This window comes from Phycodurus eques, chromosome 3, assembly GCF_024500275.1.
Source record: "Phycodurus eques isolate BA_2022a chromosome 3, UOR_Pequ_1.1, whole genome shotgun sequence".
Taxonomy (NCBI): Eukaryota; Metazoa; Chordata; class Actinopteri; order Syngnathiformes; family Syngnathidae; genus Phycodurus; species Phycodurus eques.
The window spans coordinates 20,888,058-20,907,173 of record NC_084527.1 but is presented as its reverse complement, the minus strand read 5'-3'; the positions used below and the strand labels follow the sequence as shown (position 1 = coordinate 20,907,173).

Here is a 19,116-nt window from a genome sequence, read left to right as displayed (position 1 = left end):
TTTTTCTTTTTTTTTGAACCAGTTTTTCTTTTTTTTTTTTTTGGCCATATGCACCCATATTACTGTGCAGAAATAAATTAGTGTTTTCTACTTTTTTTTCGTAGCCTAAAAATTGCAAAACATTATAGGAACATCGACTAATTTGATGGTTTTAGGCCTGGGGCCTTTTTGGAAAGTCCAATCTCCTAACCTCTATGCCACCTGTCCTTGAATACATGACGGGGTCACGGAGACATGAAAAGGGGCCTCCTGTCGTCCAGAGGAAAAAAGGATAGCCTTGTTTCAAATGAATCCGACTCCACTTTTCCAAGCTGACCTTATCGCGCGACGGCGAGTATTGCTGATGAAGTCACTAGCTTGCTGACCTCACTTGAATTATTATTTTTTTAACTCAACAATAACATGAAAGGCGCATCTTTTAAAATAATTCACAGATTCTACCTTTGTACAATATCTGTTCAAAGATGAAGACATAAATAAACCATAGCAGACTTCTTTGTTTTTATTTCATACAAATGTGATACATGTTTGGGATCGTTATCTCACTATATCTGCAAAGCCTGCCTGCCCTTCCCGCGACGCAGGAGCCAATCGTTTTGCAGCGGGGCATGTCTTGCCTGGAAACAATGTGGGAAAACGTGGCAGTTAGCTTAGCTTAACATTATTAATGGACCAGATAGTGAGAGCTAGCTGACAGTTAGCAAGAATGGTAAAGCAAAGCAAATGTATTTATATAGCACATTTCTTACAAAAGGTAGCTCGATGTGCTTTACATGATTAAAAGCATTTAAAAACAAAGAAACAAAAAACATATGCTATTGATTTATGATGTCATAGAAAGAATCCTTTTGAATTTGAGCAGCCAACTTTCAAAGTGATATTTTTCCTTTCTGTCATCGCTCGCAGTTATCAACTTAAGTTCATTGAACTTTGGGATTTTAAATGCTGTCTAACGGGTGTATCTTGTCACACATGAATTGTTCTTGTCCCCTTAGTCGAAAAATTTCAACCAATGTCTATCAAACTCGAAAGGGTTATTTTCTTATATCATGGCAAGAACCCTACTGATTTATGTAATCGCACGAATCCTTTTAACTTCGAATGATACCTGGGGGGGTTCTGATATCAAACGTCACCGTCTTCATCAAAAAATGTTGACCAATCAAACGTCGAAAGGATTATCTCACTGTGTCACAGCAAGAAATGGCGCCCCTCGAAAGATGACGTGAGATACTTTTCCCATGATGACAGACAATATGGCGTGTTGCATGTTTACCATGATGTCACCGCTCTGACTCCCCGAGCAATGTGTCATGACATCAGTAATGCGAGGCACTGGAGACAGCCAGTGACCATGACAGTTCGCTTAGTCGAGCAACGGCACCGTGAGCCGAAGGTCAGTGGTTTCCACACAGTATTGGTGAGTGTGCCAGTTAGCTTAGCTTAGCATTGATGATAGGAACAAATAGTTGTAATCATCTTAGCACTGATAATAGACACAGACAGTGACATTTGGATTAGCTTACCGTCTATATTAGAAGCAACCTCGTTTTTTAAATTAGCTCTCGGCGTGGTCCGGAATGAGATGATTTGAGCATACGCCGCCGTTTCAAAATCTGAAAATGACCTGTTTAAACAGCACATTTTCGTCTCAACTAATAAGAAACATGTGGACGGGCATTTTCCTACAAAGAGTCAAAGGTTTCGGTCACAAATTTCCTACTGATTTAGATTGATTTCTGGACAAATCAATTTGGGCCGATTTATGAAATACAAACTGCCATAATATCCTTAATCCTTATCTGATTCTTACAAACTAGGGCTCATTTTATTCGTGTTTCAAATCTCTGTCCAATGATATCCTCTAGTTTTATATACAGGTGGTTTGAAATTTTTAGTCACATACCCACTTGTTGTCAATATTGAAAGCCAAAAGTGTGTGGGTTTACTTTAGCTTAGCATTAATGATGGAAACAGGCATAGCTTAGCCCTGAGGCGAGAAACAGTGAGAGTTGGCGTAGCTTACAGTCGATACTGGAAGACAAAAGTTTGTGGTTTTAGCTTAGCTTAGCTTAGCACTGATAATGGAAATAGACCGTGAGAGTTGGCTTACACTAGAAACACAGAGTGAGAGCTTACACAGTCATTCGTCAAAAATGTCATGCTAGTTAGCATAATACTAATACTACTTCTATTACTACTACTAATAATAATATAAGCATAGATATGTAAGATAATAAAAATAAGCAGGTAGTGGCGATAGCAAATGGATGGATGTGTGGTGGCAGTTAGCTTAGCATTAGCATTGATACTAGAAACAGATCATGAGAAATTAGCTTAATTTAGCATCAACGCTAGAATCAGCTGTAGTGACAGCTAGAGGCTGACACGGGAGTGGATTTTTACTCCCACTCCCACAGAAATTGTTCCGACTCCAAAGAATCCTCCTCCCTCACACTCCTACAGAGATTGATCCCACTCCCTCCAAATCCCAAACCCAAATTTTACAGCACAAAACTCGCAACGCTCCCCAACTTTTTTACTTCCAAAATATGCAGTACATGGGTCACACCGTGTCCACCTTAGTCACCATTGAAAATACATTGAATTACCAGTTCAATCAAGAAACAAAACATAACTTTAAACTTGTCGACTCATCAGCCCATTCAAACTTGAACACTGCTCAGAACTGCCTCTTACAGGCACATATCTAACACACAGACACCACAATATTTACAGTATTTTCTATATTTATGGGGTGTTCAGATATGTTCAAAATGTGTTTTAATATGTTTAAAGCATGTGTGATGTGTGAGGGGGTAAAACTATATTTAAAACACATTTGGATATGGTCTGCCTTCATCACAGATTTCCACCTGTTGCGTATCCCCGCGATAAACGGGAGTCTACTGGAGTGGCAATTAAGCCAAGTCAGCATTTTCACGACTAATAGTTACTACTTGCTGTGCCATATCAAATCATCCAGCAGAGGGCAGCGTTATCCAAAAAGTGGGATCGTCTGCGCCTTTGTGAACTTTTCGACTGTCCGTGCCGCTCACAGAGAGATTATTCATAAACAATTTTTTATTATTGTGAAAAAATAACCGAATTAAGTCAAATGTTTTTCATTTTTGACGGCCTAATTGAGGAGTGCCTCCTTGCCTCCTTGCTGCCGCCTACACTTTTGTAATGTGACTGAAAAATTCGCACTCTGGTCATTTGGTTTACGGTGGAACAGCAGCTAAAGATGAAAAGCGAACACAGAAAAGTTTTTATTTTTTTCTTCATCTATAAATTACTATAATTCATTTTCCAAAAACTGTTATTATTACGAAAAAGAGGTGAAGTAAAGATGGGCATAGTTACATGCCAACTGAGGAGTGCCTCCTTCACTCTTCACTACCGTAAATGTGATTGAAAAACTGAACAGCAGGTAAAAGTGACAGCCAAACTAAGAAAAAACCCCAATGAATTATAAAAGAAGGGATTTAAGTGAAAATGTTGGCACGATAGTAACGTGATTAAAAACTAACATGGCAGGAAAGGTGCCAACCCAATTCAGAAGACCGAACTACACTGTTAGACATTCCTGTAAATTCTACAGTGGTATACCAAATACCATACAGCAAAATACTTTGAAGCGATTATACAGTAATTAATGAGTTTCCACTGCATCATGGGATTTTGGTTGACGTCACACAGCGAGTTACTGTATTTTGCAGTAAAAGCCGTGCAGCTCCAAGCATGCATTGCACTATGAAATTCTGAACTGTTGTCGCCATAAAAATGTTAATCTTCAGTGTTCATGAATGATCAGGATTAACGTAACATGAATAATGTGCTTTGTTGAATGTGTGTCTTATTTAACTCTTGCGTTACATTTATGTTGCACTTTATTTGTTTTCATAAAACCCTGACTGTGTGTTGTGTGCGATACAGTGACATCCCAGTCAGTTCAGCTCTCTGCTAAAATCACCGTTACCAGATGATTTATCAACTGCAATAGATAGAAGTAGGAACTTCCTTATGTTTACTTAATCTGGCCTACTTCTGGAAACTGAAAGAAAGGTCCCATTTAACTTGTGTGACATAACAGCACCACAATGAATAAAAACATTGATTTAAAAAAATACATAGTAATTCTCTGTTTATACTGTTTGATGTTAAACAAAATCACACAATGCTGTGGAAACTATATTTAATGAAAGCATAATCACTTTAGAGTATTTTACTGCACGGTATGTGGTAAATAACTGTCGAATTTACAGCAATGTCTCAGTGTACTGGAATATATGTTTTTTTTTTTTTTTACAGGAACTTACAATTACTTTAAAAACCGTATGAAATGTCTAACAGTGTATTGACATAATAGCACAGTGCAAACCATTCCTATTATTGGGAAGTGAGTTAAGTCATTTTTTGGCACGATGATGTCCCAGCAGAGGAGTGCTTAGTCAAGTCTTCACTAATAGTAGCCGAATGGAATTGAAAATGAGCCCTGTTCAGTGGTTGTCTATTTTGTCCTTCATTTACTTACACAATTTATTTCCATGCTATGCATATTTTTACAAAAAAATAAGTGAATAGGTTTTGGCATAGTGACATTCCAACTACATGAGTGCCTCTTTCACACTTCTCTAACCTGCAGTAATTAGCCCTGTTTGGTGGAGTTGGAACGGCAGGTAAAGCTGACAATCGAGCTGAGGAGAAAGTTTATACCATTGACAAAATAGCATAGTTTATATGTAAACGACTCCTTTATTATTGGGCAAAGAAGTCATTCATTCATTCATTTTCAGTATTGCTTATCCTTATTTGGGTGGCGGGCGTGCCGGAGCCTATCCCAACTATCTTCGGGCGAGAGGCGGGCTTCACCCCGAACTGGTCCCCAGCCCATTGCAGGGCACATAGAAACAAATAACCATTCACACTTACATTCACGGCGGCCGACTGGTTAGAGTGTCAGCCTCACAGTTCTGAGGTGCGGGGTTCAATCCCCGGCCCCGCCTGTGTGGAGTTTGCATGTTCTCCCCGTGCCTGCGTGGGTTTTCTCCGGGCACTGCGGTTTCCTCCCACATCCCAAAAACACGCAGTAATTGGGGACTCTAAATTGCCCGTAGGTGTGAATGTGAGTGCAAATGGTTGTTTGTTTGTATGTGCCCTGCGATTGGCTGGCAACCAGTTCAGGGTGCACCCCGCCTCCTGCCCGATGATAGCTGGGATAGGCTCCAGCACGCCCGCGACCCTGGTGAGGAGAAGCGGCTCAGAAAATGGATGGATGGATGGACTTACATTCACACCTATGGGCAATTTAGAGTCTTCAATTAACCTACCATGCATGTTTTTGGGATGTGGGATGAAACCGGAGTACCCGGAGAAAACCCACGGAGGAACGGGGACAACATGGAAACTCCACACAGGCAAAGCCGGATTTGAACCCGGGTCTTCAGAACTGTGAGGCAGATGTGCCAACCAGTCTTCCACTGTGCCAGGAAAATAAGTGATTTAAGTACTATTTATTTTGCATGTTGATGTCCCAACGGAGGAGCGCCGCCTCAATTGGTTTGATTGAGTGTTTGATCAGGTCGAACGGCAGGTAAAGGTGACAATCAAGCTGAGGAGAAAGTTTATACTGAACATTTTATCGAATATATTAACTTGTGTAAACTATTGTTGTTATTCCTAAAACAATTGAATGAAGTTAACTTTTGTGACAGTGACTTAAATTAATCCTAAAATGAATTAGATCGATCCTTTAAAATTCTAAAGTTAATTTTACCTAATCTTAAAATTTAATCATTTAAATCTAACAGTAATTTGAAAAAAACAAACAAAAAAAACAAAACAAAAGCCCTGTTTACGTTTTTGTTTTTATTTAATTTTTTTACGATGGAATGGCAGGTAAGAGTGCCAATCGAGCTAGCAGAAAGTTTTTGCTGTGATAATTTTATAAAATATTACATTTGAGCTCCGAACTATTGTCGTTATCAAGCAGCTGATTAAGCCAAACTTGGAGGAGTGCTGAGTGCGTCCTTAACAAACCGAGTGCTGGCACTTGAGCGTGAAAGGGGGCGGGGCCAGAAGCCTTTTGGGAGGGAGAGAAGAAAAAAGTAAAAAAAAAAAAAAAAAAGACCAAAAAACAATCACGTGTTTGAGATCAAAGGAGATCCGCTTTGTAGAGAAGGGCGGGGGCGAGGGGGAGGGACGGACGGGGAGGGGGAGGGGGCTTGAGCAGCAGCCAGCCAGTGTCATTGACAGACGCTCAGTGGTGAACTAAACACGCTCCCCCGGTGTGTTCCGCACATTTTCGCTCCTTATCCCCCCCCCCTCCCCTTAAAAAGAAAAGATTCATTTCCCCCCGCATCCGCACTAGGGTCCCGCCGCGTCGGACATGCCGTTCCGCTCGGCGCCGCAGACCCCGCCGGCGAGATGATAACGACGACTACCGCGACTACCAGGACGACTACCAGGATGCTGATGCCGACGATGGTGGCGCCGTGGCGGGGCGGCTCGGAGCGGGACCACCCCCACTCCCAGCACCACCACCACCACCACCACCATCCCGGCTCCTCCGCGGCGGCGGCGCTGCTGCTCCTCGCCGCCGTGCTTGCCGCCGAGCCCCGCGTCGCCCTCGCCAAGGATACGGCCTATGTGGAGGTGGTCTTGTTCGAGTCCAGCGCCAACGGGGATTACACCACGTACACGACGGGCTTGCAGGGTCGCTTCTCCAAGGCTGGAGCCACCATCAGCGCCGAGGGGGACATCGTCCAAGTACGTGTCAAGTGTCTCCAAACACGCTGCTTTCTAACTTTTCCCTGGCGGAGGTTGACAGCAGTGAGCGTGCGTGCGTGCGTGTGCGTGCACGTGTGCGTGCGTGCGTGCGTGTGTGGGTGTGTGAGGATGGTCCGACTTTGCAGCCCCAATGCGGTCACAAGATGGCTCCTATCTGGTGGAATTCATTCACGCTGGCAACTTTTTTTTTTCCCGTTTTGTTATCCAACAAAAAGTTTGTCAAGTTTATTTTTGTGGTTTGTGCACGTGAAGATGCACACGCACGGTGTTTTGGTTTTGCGTGCTGAAAAAAAGTTTGTTGGTGGAGTTTTTTTTTTAACGTGGGGGGGGGGGGGGGATCTTCTTCCGGCGTTGCACACAGAAAACACGATGGTGCGTTCAGGTGCGCAACGTTTAATATTAATTAGAAGTTTTTTTTATGCTGCTTGCTTTATCAATTTGACTGCCTTTGCGTTGAGAGTGTCTCAAATCTCGGATGCGACAACTTTTTGTTTCAAACATTTGATCAGAGGCCTGACAAGTGTTGCAGTGTTTGTTGTAATGTTGACGGCTCTAGTGTAGCATATTGACATAATATTTAACGCCTAGACCTCAAATCAGCCATATTTTCATATTTAATGTTGATGTAACATATTAACAACAGATTTTAGTGTCTACAACTGTACCTAATTATATTTACATAATATTTAACATCTTTGTCTAGACACCTCTAACATACCATATTTATGATATTTAATGCCAATGCACCTTTAACATATTTACATCAATTTTAATGATAATGTGGCATGTTGACATCCTACTTATTGTCTAGACAACTGTAATGTAACATTTTCATATTTGAATGTTTCTATACCATAGTTACATCATCTTTAATGTCTTTACACCTTTAATGTACCATATTTGCATTATATTTAATGTCTATACCTCAAGTTCACCTATCATTTCTAGCACATGAAAACACTGGTGCGTTCAGTGGTCAACATTTGTTGCAAGTTTGATTTTAGTTTATTTTTATTTTTTTTTAAACTGCTTCCTCTTCTTGGCTGCCTTGTCTATCTCAGATTTTAAATTTGTTTCCCCCCAGCAAATATTTGATCGGAAGCCTGATTGTGAAGCTGATCAGGCTTTGAAATGGTTGTCATGTTTGTCGTAAAGCTTTGCTCGTTGACTGGGGCGCACACATTCATGACATACCTGTAGAGTTTTGTCACAGTTTTCTAAATGTATGTCAGGAAGTGCTAAGAAACAGTAAAACAAAAAAATAACCTAGAAACTTTAAAAAAAAAACCCACAAAAAAAACAATAATGACACATTGAATGCATCGGCAGATGCAAACAAACAAACAACTATAATATAAAAGAATGAAGGTATGTGTATGTACAGCACTTCTCGAATGTTTTGCTTTGCTTAACTTTGCATATCAGGCACACTGCAGGTGCTTAATTAAGTGGCAATGTTGGAATAGTTTGGTCCGTTTACATCGCTGCACAGATGTAAACCAACATCATGTTAAACTACTAGTTACTTATTGCCTGTGTCAAATTGGCACCATATTTAATATCTCTACACCAGGGAGCTTCAATTGAAATTGGGAGGAGTGAATTTCTCACAGCAAAGGTCGGGACATCAAAATGTTTAGATTTGCGTCGTCGACCCATCCATACATTTTCTGTACCGCTTCTTCTGACAAGGTCGCAGGTTTGCTGGAGTCTATTCCAGCTAACTTTGGGCGAGAGGTGGGTTACACACTGAACTGGTCACCAGCCAATTGGAGGGAACATATAGGCAAGCAACTATTCACACTCGCATCTAATATACCATATTTACAGTCGTGCTCACCGTTATTGGCACCCATGAAGTTGAAGTTCTAAATGTGGACTATCTCCTGAAGAAAAAGAATCAAGTGGAACAACATTTTTCTATAGAGAACTTGTAATTAATACAAAACAGCAAATGGTAAACAATATTTTATGGACAGCTGAAACAAAAATAGAGCTTTTTAGCAATGCACACAAACAGTATGTTTACAGATGGCGCAATGAAGCCTTTAAGGAAACGAACACCTGCCAACAGTCAAGCGTGGTGGAGGATCCATAATGCTTTGGGGCTGCTTCATGACATCTGGTACTGGGGGCCTTGACTGTATCACAGGCATCATGAAATCAGAAAATTATCAACAGATTTCACCGTGAAAGAAAACTTGGTTTGAGGCAAAGATCACGGGTCCTCCAGCAAGACAAAGACATAAAGCACACACGAATGGTTGAAAAGGTTGTTTTAAAATGGCCAGCAATGAGTCGTGATCTCAATCCAGTTGAAAATCTTTGGGAAAATAACCCTCCAAATGTTCAAAGTGCAAAGGAAGAGTGGGAGAAAGATGGATTCAAGAAACGTCATATCTGCCAAAAGGGCGTGCAACCAAATATTCAAGAGGGGTGCCAATATGCTGTTTTCTGTTCTTTTTAAATTACTTTGATCGCAAATTAAAAGATCCTGATATGTTTTCCATTTCATTCTGAAGCTATTATACAGGTTATGCAAAAAATGAAAGGTTGCCTGCCAATACTGGTGAGCAGGACTGTGCATTAGATTTAATGGTTGTTACATATTCAGCGGTCTGTGCGCCTCAATTGTACCATATTTACATCCTATTTAATATCTGTCGCATATTTACTTCATATCTGATGTCTCTTCACCTCTAATGTAGCCTATTTACATCACATTTAATGTCTATACTGCTAATGTACCATATTTGCATCAGCTTTAATATCTATGTAGCATATTTCCATCATATTCAGTGTACCTCATATTTAACATCCATGCCTCCCTAAAACTGCATAATTTGTATGCATCCATAGAGTTCATCGCTGTCGCTTGAGTGACATGCAGCAAGATGAAAAACGTCTCTCGGTCGTGTTTATCCTCCTCCGTGGCCATTTTGGCGCCGTCCGGCGACCACGCGCGAGCGCCGGACGTCGGCTTTACGTCGGGAAACCGCATGCAGTCTATTTAGGTTTGCCGTAGCGTAGCCGGTGACCGCTTGTGTTTGCTCCCCGCTATAATGGCTACAATTTGTTTTTCCGTGCGTGTGTATGATTGATGCATGTGACGACCTGAAGAGTATAGTTAGCTACGCTGTTGTTGTAGCACGCGGCTTGAGGGAAAATATTTGGGTTGTCCGGAGTGACCTCTCGGGGTTGTTTTTGCACACGTTGGTCTGGGGGGAAACTGTGCAAAACAGGCTGCATCGAACGCATCGGCATCTCAGTTTCCTGTATTTACTATGCTGTTTGTACTCATTTGATCCCACAGGAGACTGAGGGCAGTAGCAGCATCGCAGAGAGACTAGGGGGACTTCTCAATGGGGTGGTTCCCTTGTTCTCTTAATTTCATGCCATGGATTAGTTTTTTGACTGTGGATTATTTCTAGTTGTTTATTTCGAGTGGGGAAGGTGATGATAATCATGAATACCCGGCAAAAGGAACCGTCACAGTAATCATGTGATTGTACGTGGCACGGACAATTTTTTTGACTCTGGGGATTATTCGTAGTTGTTGTGGTTATTTCTACTTTGTAAGGTGGCAGTTATCACGAATAACTGCCAAGAGGAGCCGTCGCGTTAATCACGATGCTTAGGTTGCATGCGCATATGTCTTTCCATGGACTGTTATTTGACTCTAGATTATTTCTAGTTGTGTTTATTTCTATTGTGCAAAGTGGTGATTGTTACCAATAAATGGCGAGAGGTGCGATCACATAGTTAATATGACACATACATTTCATGCGTACATATGACTGTACATGCCATGGATTATTTTATTTATTGATTCTGTAGATTATTTCTAGTTGTTCTGTTGTGCAAGGTGGCAGTTATCATGAATAACTGGCAAGAGGAGCTATCACATTAATCACATTACGATTACATTGCATGCGCACATATAGTATGACAGTACAATCCATGGATTATTTTCTTTATTGACTCTGTCGATTTATTTCTCGTGCTTGTTATTTCAAATGTGTAAGTGGTAGCTATCATAAATAACTGGCGAGAGGAGCCATTACAACAGTCACATAAAGATTACGTTGCATGTGCACGTATCTCACGGACTGTTTTTTGACTGTGGATTATTTCTAGTTGTTGTATTGATTTCTATTGTGCAAGGTGGCAGTTATCATGAATAACTTGCGAGAGGAGCCATCACATTAATCACATGACACTTACATTACAACTGCTTTGCAGGTGCACAAAATGTCTGCACATGCCATGGACTGATTTTTGACTCTGGATTATTTGTATTTATTTTGAACTCTCTAGGTTCTTTCTAGTTTTTCCTCTTTATTTCTTTTGTGCAAGTTGGTGGTTGTCATCAATAACTGTCGAGAAAAGCCATTGCATAATTCCTATGACACATTCATTGTATGCATTTATGACTGTACATGCCATGTTTCTTTTGTTTTTTTTTAACTGGATTATTTGTAGTTGTGTTGATTTCAGTTGGATGGAATGTCATTGTGGCGTTGTTTAATTGACTTCCATTGTGCAATGTGGCTGCCATTGTTAATAACTGCCGAGAAGAGCAAACACATTAATCATGAAACACTTGTTGTGGAGGTTTTCTTTTTTTTTTTTTCTTTTTTTTTTATAAACTCCATGGTTTAATTCAGTTGGTGTTCATTTCAATTGTGCAGGGTGGGACCTATCATTAGTACCTGGTAACTGTGTTAGGGCTGGAACTCGCGTTCGTTTTAAAAATGGATAAGTCTTTCAAATGTCTTTTCGCCGAATTGAGTAAATTTTTTTTTTGTAAATTGCCAACCTTTTATTAAAAAAATATTTCAAATTGGCTGTGCAGAAATTACACAAACATAAATTGATTATGATTCACTTACTGGTTGGGTCCATAACATGTCAGAAAATAGGCAAAAATGTTGATCATTCTTTTCCAAAGTAAAAGCAGATTTTTTGCAAATGTCTTATTTTGATTGAACACAACAATAATCAGTTTTGCTGTCATAGAGGTCTACAGATATCGGAGAATATTTACTGATGAGAGGCTGAAATTCTGAGGATTTGGACAATCTCTAAACGATTATCAGAGTAATTGCAGATTATTTTGATAATCGATTAGCTGTCAATTAATTAATAAATTGTTGCCCTGCTCGTAATTAGTCATTTTGGGGCTCCAGGAAAACCCAGTCATGAATCTCACATGCTCTTTTTGTTGTTTAATAATGCAAAATAATTTTTTAGCCGATTACTCGATTAATCAGTGGTCTAATCAATTCTAAAAGTTTGTGATAGCTGCAGCCCTAGTGACAACCTTTGACTGCAACCAAAATCATTGGGGGTTATTATATTGGATCCCCATCAAAATCAACAGGATTCTAGCTTTTGACCTGTAAAAGTCAGTCGCGAGACTCTAACGAGGTTCATCTAAACTGCGGTGCTGCCGCTCGTATACCTTTAGGGGCTGGCAGGACTTATGTCGTGCTGCATTTAGACTATAATGACAGCTCTGGTGGTTTTAAGAGGCATCCAGCGCTCCTTCTCCCGCCCGCCGTATGCTGGAAAGGCCAAAAGCAGGGCCGTAATAGGCCCGTCCCAGACGGGAGGTGCCAGGGAGCGGACAACTCCTAGTAGCGGCGGCGGCGGCAGCAGCGGTGGTACGAGAGAGAAAGTCTGGAGCTAGCTCTCCATTTCGCAGCTGGATTTGACTTTCATCTCCAGGCCAAAGTCAGTCCCCGACATCCCCCGCCCCCACCCCCTCGCCATCATCACTGCTTTTGATGCCGCCGCAAATTTGTCAGCGCATGACCTCAGCTGATGCTTTCCACTACTTCATTACTTGCATGCAGTGATGACTTGACACTAAAACGCTGGGGTGCCCAGCAGAGAGGAGAGGGAGGGACTCAGGGCCTGGATTTGTACTGGAATGCATCCTCGCTTGAATAAGCATCCTCTTGTTGAGGGTTGGCTTTTTAAAGTGATGCAAAACGTGACATAAGCCGGTTGACAGGCGCTTTTGAGTAACTCAACTCATTTAATGTCTATAGAAGACAACATGACGTCAGCGGTATGCGACTTGTTCTGCTCCATATGATGTGGGTATGGAAACGGGAGTTGGCAAAAATTGGCCATCTTGTTAAAAATATATTGAAAATGAATAGAATACTTGGTAATTTGTCTTTGTTCCTCTTTTAAAGTTCCATCCCAGCAAGCATATTCACGGTTCGCCCGCCCCCATTCCTAATATTTGGATCTCTTTCAGCTAATATTTTTGAGAAATTTGCATTTTATATTTTTGTATTTTGTTGTCTAATATTTGTGTATTTCCTTTTTTTTTTTTTTTTGTAGCTATTTTAAAAATTCTGGGCAAGTTATATTGTATTTTTAAGAATGATTTATTTCGATATAATGTTTTTGTGTGTCTATATTTTTCTCCAGATTTATTTTGCTAATATTTCTTTTGTATGTTTTAGCATTTTTGCTAATATTTTAGTAGTTTTTCAGCAAATATGTTTCAATTTTTGTGTCTGTATTTTCGATGTATGCTTTTGTATTTCTCATCTGACAAATTTCATCTCGTTTATTTTTGTCCAATTTATTTCTGTATTTTTGTAAACTTTATGTCTAATATTTGTGTATTTTTCCTAATATTGGTGCTTTTATCCTTTTGAATGTAATGGTCTATTTTTATGCTAATACTTTAGTATTCTTGGTGTAGCATTTTCCACCTAATATATTTGTATTAAAGTGTTTCTATTTTTGGTATAGTATCATCATAGATCATTTAGTCTCTTATTTGTTGTGTAGTTTTCCTTAATATTTTTGTTTTTTTAAGCAAATATATTTCCTAATAGTTTAGTTTTTTCACCAAATATGTCTATTTTTCAGGTAGTATTTTTGATGCATTTTTCAGAATATTTGTGTATTTTTCCGTTACATTTTAAAAAAAATTCCATTTTGTGTGAGTCCCGACTTTAAAATGGAAATTTCAAAAAAATTATTATTACACGTGTGTGTCAATTTTTTGTATTTTTCATGTTGTATTTTTGTGTTACATTTTCAACAGCCCAGGACCATAAAACCCTATTACTACTACAACTACTACAGACAATGCTGGTAATGATAATTGACGGCTGACATTGTGTTCTTTTCCAAGCGTTGTAGTTGTTTTGAACATCGCCCGTCTCTGACTGCGCTTGTTTGGGAGCCACTTGACTTTTGGAGTCTCTCTGTGTTTAATGAAACATCGCAGAAAGGTCGTTTCATCCCTGCTGCCCACATTTCTATCCCGGCGACGGTGAGGGGCCTCAAAAACAAAGGGTTGAGGGTCACGCCGCGACAATGCACGTCGGCGGCTCGGCGCGCTTTGTTGTGGGCCGGGAATGTGCTGACTAACAGTGACACCGGCCTCCTCCATTGTTGTGCTTTTTTATTTGGGGGGGGGGGGAGCAGAGGGACAGTCCTGCGTTTGCCTTATCTCACGTCGACTCGCTCCTGAAGTTCAAGAACACGCGGTGCAAAGTTATTTTCTTTTGTGTACGTCATTGCATCATTATCAGCCTCTTTTGTCTTATGGAGGAAAAAAGTAGCTTTTTTTTAGTGGATAACATACACATTGTGCCCTCTTGTGTTGGGCATTTATAAGGCCGCGGCTTGTTTGAGTGCTGGACAGTGACTGGAAGGCAATGATTACCGGTACCTTGCACAACAGAAATTAACAGAAGGACTAGATAACATGCACAAGGATGGTTCCCATGGCCTAGTTTGTGTGCTTAAGGCCACCTTAATTCATCATATTCATGCACACATGTTTTCATGCCTCCTTGGAGATGCTTCCAGAGCCTTCCGGCCTGGAATGCACGAGGCGACAGGGTTGATGGATCGTATGTGTTTGGTCGGCAGGGAATACGGCGCCAGGTTAACCGGCGTCCTAATCCATCATTGGGATGTAGTTGTACGCTGTAAATCTCTTTCACACTGACCGATCTAAACCGGCTTTTGCCAGGCTGCTGTCTTGTGTGTAACCAAAATATTACATGCTAAATGCAACAAAAAAAAGGTGGAAAAATAGCTAAATATTAGAAAAAATACAAAAGTATAAGATGGAAAAATTATACAAATATTATGTACGAAATACAAAATGAGGTTAAAATACCAAAATATTAGACTAAAAGAACTTTACCCAAAAAGGACAAAATTATGAGACAAAGATGTGAAAAGAAAATTCTGAAAAATATAGGTATATTTGACAAAAATGGGAAACATATTAGAAAGATTCACTCATATTTATACTGTTTAGTAAAATAATAATAAAAAAAACATTAGAGGGAAAATTTACAAAATTATTTTATTTGGAAAAAAAAATATTTGAGGAAAAGTACAAAAATGTCAGCCAAACTAAACTCCCAAAGTATTAGAATGTTTTTAAATTTATCCATCCATCCATTTTCTACCGCTTATCCGAGGTCGGGTCGCGGGGGCAGTGGCTTTAGCAGGGACGCCCAGACTTCCCTCTCCCCAGCCACTTCATCCAGCTCATCCGGGGGGATCCCGAGGCCTTCCCAGGCCAGCCGAAAGACGTAGTCTCTCCAGCGTGTCTTGGGTCGTCCCCGGGGTCTCCTCCCGGAAGGACGTGCCCGGAACATCTCACCAGGGAGTCGACCGGGAGGCATCCGAATCAGATGCCCCAGCCACCTCATCTGGCTCCTCTCGATGTGGAGGAGCAGCGGCTCTACTCTGAGGTCCTCCCGGATGACCGTGCTTCTTACCCTATCTCTATGGGAGAGCCCGGACACCCTGCGGAGGAAACTCATTTCGGCCACTTCTATCCGGGATCTTGTTCTTTCGGTCCCGACCCACAGCTCGTGACCATGGGTGAGGGTAGGAACGTCGATCGACCGGTAAATCGAGAGCTTCGCCTTTCGGCTTAGCTCCTACTTTACCACAACGGATCGATACGAAGTCGGCATCACTGCAGACGCTGCACCGATCCGCCTGTCGATTCTTCCCTCACTCGTGAGCAAGACCCCAAGATGCTTGAACTCCTCCACTTGGGGCAGGATCTCATTCCCGACCTGGAGAGGGCACGCCACCCTTTTCCGCCTGAGGACCATGGTCTCAGATTTGGAGGTGCCGATTCTCATCCCAGCCGCTTCACACTCAGCTGCGAACCGCTCCAGTGAGAGTTGGAGGTCACGGCTCGATGAAGCCAACAGAACCACATCATCTGCTAATAGCAGAGATGCAATACTGAGGCCACCAAACCGGACCCCCTCTATGTCTCGGCTGCGCCTAGAAATTCTGTCCATAAAAGTTATGAACAGAATCGGTGACAAAGGGCAGCCTTGGCGGAGTCCAATCCCTCACCGGAAACTCAGATGAAAATACGAAAATCTTTGACCAAAAAAGTATGAACATATCTTACAGAAAAAAAACAAAATATTGTGGGGAAAAAAAAGCAATTGACTACAAAAAATATTGGCTAACAAATACAGTAATTTCAGGTGACAAAAAAATGTAATAAAAATTAGGCCAAAATAAGACTATTCAACAACAAAAAAATGCAACATTTTCTGATGAGAAATAGGGAAAGAAAAAAAACCCTAAAGTATTGTGACACTGTGCAGATATTTGCAATATATATATATATTAGCTGAAAAGCACAAAAATATTAGGAAATATACAAAGAATGTAAGGAACAAAATACAGTTATTAGCTGAAACTTTTATTTGTACTTCTATCTGAAAAAAGTTGTCAGTCGTAAGTGGAATTGGTGCTTATGTTGGACCATTGACTGGACGACCAAACAGCCTCTGGCTCAAGTCCCGGTGTCGCCCTCTCCCCTGTCGGAGGTTCCGGCCTTCCTCCCAGCCCCTGAACCCTGAACTGGGCGGGGGCGCAGGGGTGAATAGCTGCCAGGAGTCGCGCTGCGGGTGTAAACCACATGAATGTGCCGCCTGAGCAGATAGGATCAGGCGAGGCAGTGGCGGGGAGGGAAGGCCCCGCGAGGCTGTGACGCTCGGCATTGCTCCACGCGCTAACTTCAAAGCGGGTGCCCCAGCGGGGGCGGCAGGGAGCAGCGAAAGGGCGGCGTCAAACTCTTCAAAGTCTTCTGTGAGTAACGCCGATCCTGATATGCTGTGCTGCGAAACTGGCCCGTGTCATGACAGGCCTTCCATGTTGAGCCTCCAGACAAATGAAGGTGAAAGTGCTTCTTTGCGCGCAAAGATACTTAAAAGCCTGGTGACTTTCTTCTAGGATACCTTTCTACGACTATGTCGCTTCCTCAGAAATGGCTCTATGTTCGATACTGTGACTGCGATCTTGCCTTAATTCCTCTTATTCCGATGCATGCAAGTAAACAGTCGACAAAGTATTCAATAAAAAATATTAGGGGGAAAAAAAAAAAAAATATATATATATATATATATATATATATATATATATATGTTTTTATTGAAACCCCCTAAAATATTGACAGAAAGAAATACAACAATATGAGACCGAAAAGTTAGATAAAGCATCCAAAAATATTTGGAAAAGGTACAAAAAACATTCGACATAATTACTGAATATCAAAACAACACAAATATGAGATGAAAAATACAAATATATAAGGGTAAAAAAATGAAACAGCGTAATATTAATAAATACCCAAAATGCAAAAAATATGTTATATATATATATATATATATATATTAAATGCAGAAATATTAGAAACAAATATGATGAAAAATGTACAATATAAGTGGTATACATTTCTTCTTCTTCTTCCATCTATCCTTCCATCCATTTTCTGTACCGCTTTTCCTCACTAGGGTCGCGGGCATGCAAGACCCTACCCCAGCTATCCTTGAGCAAGAGGCGGGGTACACCCTGATCTGGTCGCCAGCCGATCGCAGGGCACATATAAACAAATAACCATTCACACTCACTTTCCCACCTACGGGCAATTTAGAGTCTTCAATTAACCTACCACGCATGTTTTTGTGATTTGGAAGGAAACCGGAGTACTCGGAGAAAACCCACGCAGACACAGGGAGAATTATTATTATTATTAAAAAGACCATAATACTAGAAAATAATACAAAGAAATATTTGATGAAAAATACAAAAACATGAGATGAAAATACATAAATATTGAAATACAAAAATAGTAATAGAAAAACACCCACCAAACTATTTATAACATAACCAGACAAAAAAGGAAAACACCACACAAATATCAAAGGACAAAGTACAAAATATTGTGATAGAAATATCTGATGAAAAATGGCCAGAATGGTCCAAAATAATACAGAACAAGTTGCAATGAAAAATACCCAAATATTATTTGAAAAATACAAAAATCTGAGATGGAAAATTCATAAATATTGAGGGGAAAGAAATCTTAACAGAAAAAAATACAAAAATATTAGAAAATAGTACACAAATATTACATGCAAATTACAAATATGTTGCAGAACAAATTACGCTACTATTAAGAAAAATACACATACAAAATGAAAATAAGCATATTTGATGAAAATAAAAAAGGATTGCGTTGCCATCTAAAATCATCTTCTGTCCGAGTTGCGTCCTCTTCTTTTCCTTTGTTGTCTTCCTCTTCATCTTTTCCAGTTTGCATCTTCTGCTTTCTCTGTTAGATGTCGTGGTGTACGTTGACTGGGACAAGCTGAAAAACAACTACAACTCTCACGAAGGCACAACATTTAGTAGTAACGATCATCGCGCTGAATGCTACCCCTCTGAAATTTAAACACTGTTTATTAGTAAACTGTCAACCGTTTCACGTAATACCGACTACAAATCCTTCAAAAAACCCAAAAAAAATCACCCAGAATTATCCATCTGATAACAAATCGACACCTCTCATGACGGATTCGCTCGATCAAAGGCTATTTGAAGCGACCGGCCGCCCCACCCGCTCTACGCTTGGTGATCGCCGTCCGTCCTTGGTGCTAAATAAGCACCAAACAGCTGTGTTCGTATTTATTCAGAGTTCACACAGAGGTCAGCCTTTTTAGTCCCGGCGTTGCGACTCGGGGGCCAGGAAGTCAGGAGGCCTGCGTCACAAAGCGTTTGTTGGTCACAGGACCGCTCCTGGCGTGTAGATGCGGACAGAACACATTTCATAGCGCCAATTAGCATGCTCGGCATCGGGAAAATAGCAGTGCTTATTTTTAGTAGCGTTTCATCTCGTTTTTTTTCGTCTCAAGCTGTGAAACGCCTGCGGTTCAAACCTGGGGGAATCCACTTGCTGACACGCCTGACTGCTAAAAGCGCAAATGTCCCGATCCAAAATGAGTCGTTGCT

The 19,116-nt window shown here is 40.8% G+C and overlaps 1 protein-coding gene across 2 annotated transcripts in view; it reads left to right on the top strand.

The window, feature by feature from the left end:
* The first annotated feature begins 6,332 nt into the window (after positions 1 to 6,332).
* The window catches only part of znrf3 (zinc and ring finger 3), a 99,579-nt gene continuing 86,795 nt past the window's right edge, over positions 6,333 to 19,116 (top strand). For both annotated transcript variants that reach the window (XM_061672471.1, XM_061672470.1), the window contains exon 1: positions 6,333 to 6,771. In XM_061672471.1, the coding sequence (XP_061528455.1) occupies positions 6,430 to 6,771 (342 nt within the window). In that variant the 5' untranslated portion in view covers positions 6,333 to 6,429. The remainder of the gene's footprint in view (positions 6,772 to 19,116) is intronic.